The sequence below is a fragment of the Cariama cristata genome, unplaced genomic scaffold (genome assembly GCF_000690535.1).
Source record: "Cariama cristata isolate BGI_N322 unplaced genomic scaffold, ASM69053v1 scaffold42224, whole genome shotgun sequence".
NCBI classification, from domain to species: domain Eukaryota; kingdom Metazoa; phylum Chordata; class Aves; order Cariamiformes; family Cariamidae; genus Cariama; species Cariama cristata.
Genome location: NW_009614278.1, coordinates 680 through 1,745, shown reverse-complemented (window position 1 = coordinate 1,745; position 1,066 = coordinate 680). Strand labels below are relative to the sequence as shown.

Sequence of the window (1,066 nt, the reverse complement as noted above, 5' to 3'; positions counted from 1 at the left end):
GTCCATCCGTGGTGGGCCTGGTCCATCCGTGGTGAGGTCAGTCCATCCATGGTGGGGTTCCCTGGTCTTCAATGGAGTCCCCCCAACCGTGATGAGGTCCATTGTGGGTTGGTGGGGTCAATCCACCCCTGCCGACGTTGGTGGAGCTGCAGTAGGGTTCATCTTCTCTTGATGGCTTCACCTTCTTCATGGTGGGCTCAGATGGTTCTCGTTGGGTTCCTTGGAAGGGGGATCGGTGGGGTTGGTGGATCTAGGGGAGGGGTTTTGATAGGTCCACGATGGGAGGAGGAGGTCTCAGGTCTCCCCTGTTGTCTCCTGGATCCATGACAAGTAGTTGTAGACCTCGCTGTAGACCCCAGGCTTCCCCGCTTGCCCGCAGGGGTGGTCACCCCAGGAGACGATGCCTTGGAGAACCCCGTTGCAGATGAGGGGACCTCCTGAGTCACCCTGGGGGACAGGAAAAAAAACCAAAAGGACCACGAGAGGACCTCGACCACAGGAGGTCACCGAGGTGGAGGTGGCGGTGGTCGGGAGGGGAGACGTGGTCATGGGTGGGAGATGGTTGGTCTTGGGATGTAGAGATACGGGAGGAGGTGGTCAGGGAAGGGTGGGGTGGCCTGAGGAGATGCGGTCGTGGGAGACGTGGGTCGTGGTCTTGAAGGGCGGGGGATCAAAGGGACGTGGTTACGGGTGGTGGCAATGGGGCGTGGGGACAAGGTCAGGTCTCGAAGGGGAGGGAGGACCCAAGGGAGGTGGCTGTGGGGTGGTGGGTACGTAGGGATGGAGGGGTGCGGGTGTGGCCGCGCTTCGGAGGTCAAGGGGGACCGGAGGGACGGTGGGTGTGGGACGTGGGGGTGAGGTGGTGGGACACGAGGTGGTGGGACACGGGGACGTGGTGGGGGGACACGGGGATGAGGTGGTGGGACATGGAGATGAGGTGGTGGGACACAGGAATGAGATGGTGGGACATGAGAAGAGGTCGTGGGACAGGGGGACATGGTGGTGGGACACGGGGATGAGGTGGTGGGACACGAGGAGAGGTGGTGGGACCTGGGGACGGGGGGAT

The 1,066-nt window shown here is 62.5% G+C and overlaps 1 protein-coding gene across 1 annotated transcript in view; it reads right to left on the bottom strand.

Annotated features, from left to right (window-relative positions):
* Nucleotides 1–294: 294 nt before the first annotated feature.
* The window catches only part of LOC104161042 (blarina toxin-like), a gene marked incomplete at its 5' end in the record, with an annotated part of 1,360 nt that continues 588 nt past the window's right edge, over nucleotides 295–1,066 (bottom strand). The window contains one exon of the mRNA XM_009699332.1: nucleotides 295–447. Within this exon, the coding sequence (XP_009697634.1) occupies nucleotides 295–447 (153 nt within the window). The remainder of the gene's footprint in view (nucleotides 448–1,066) is intronic.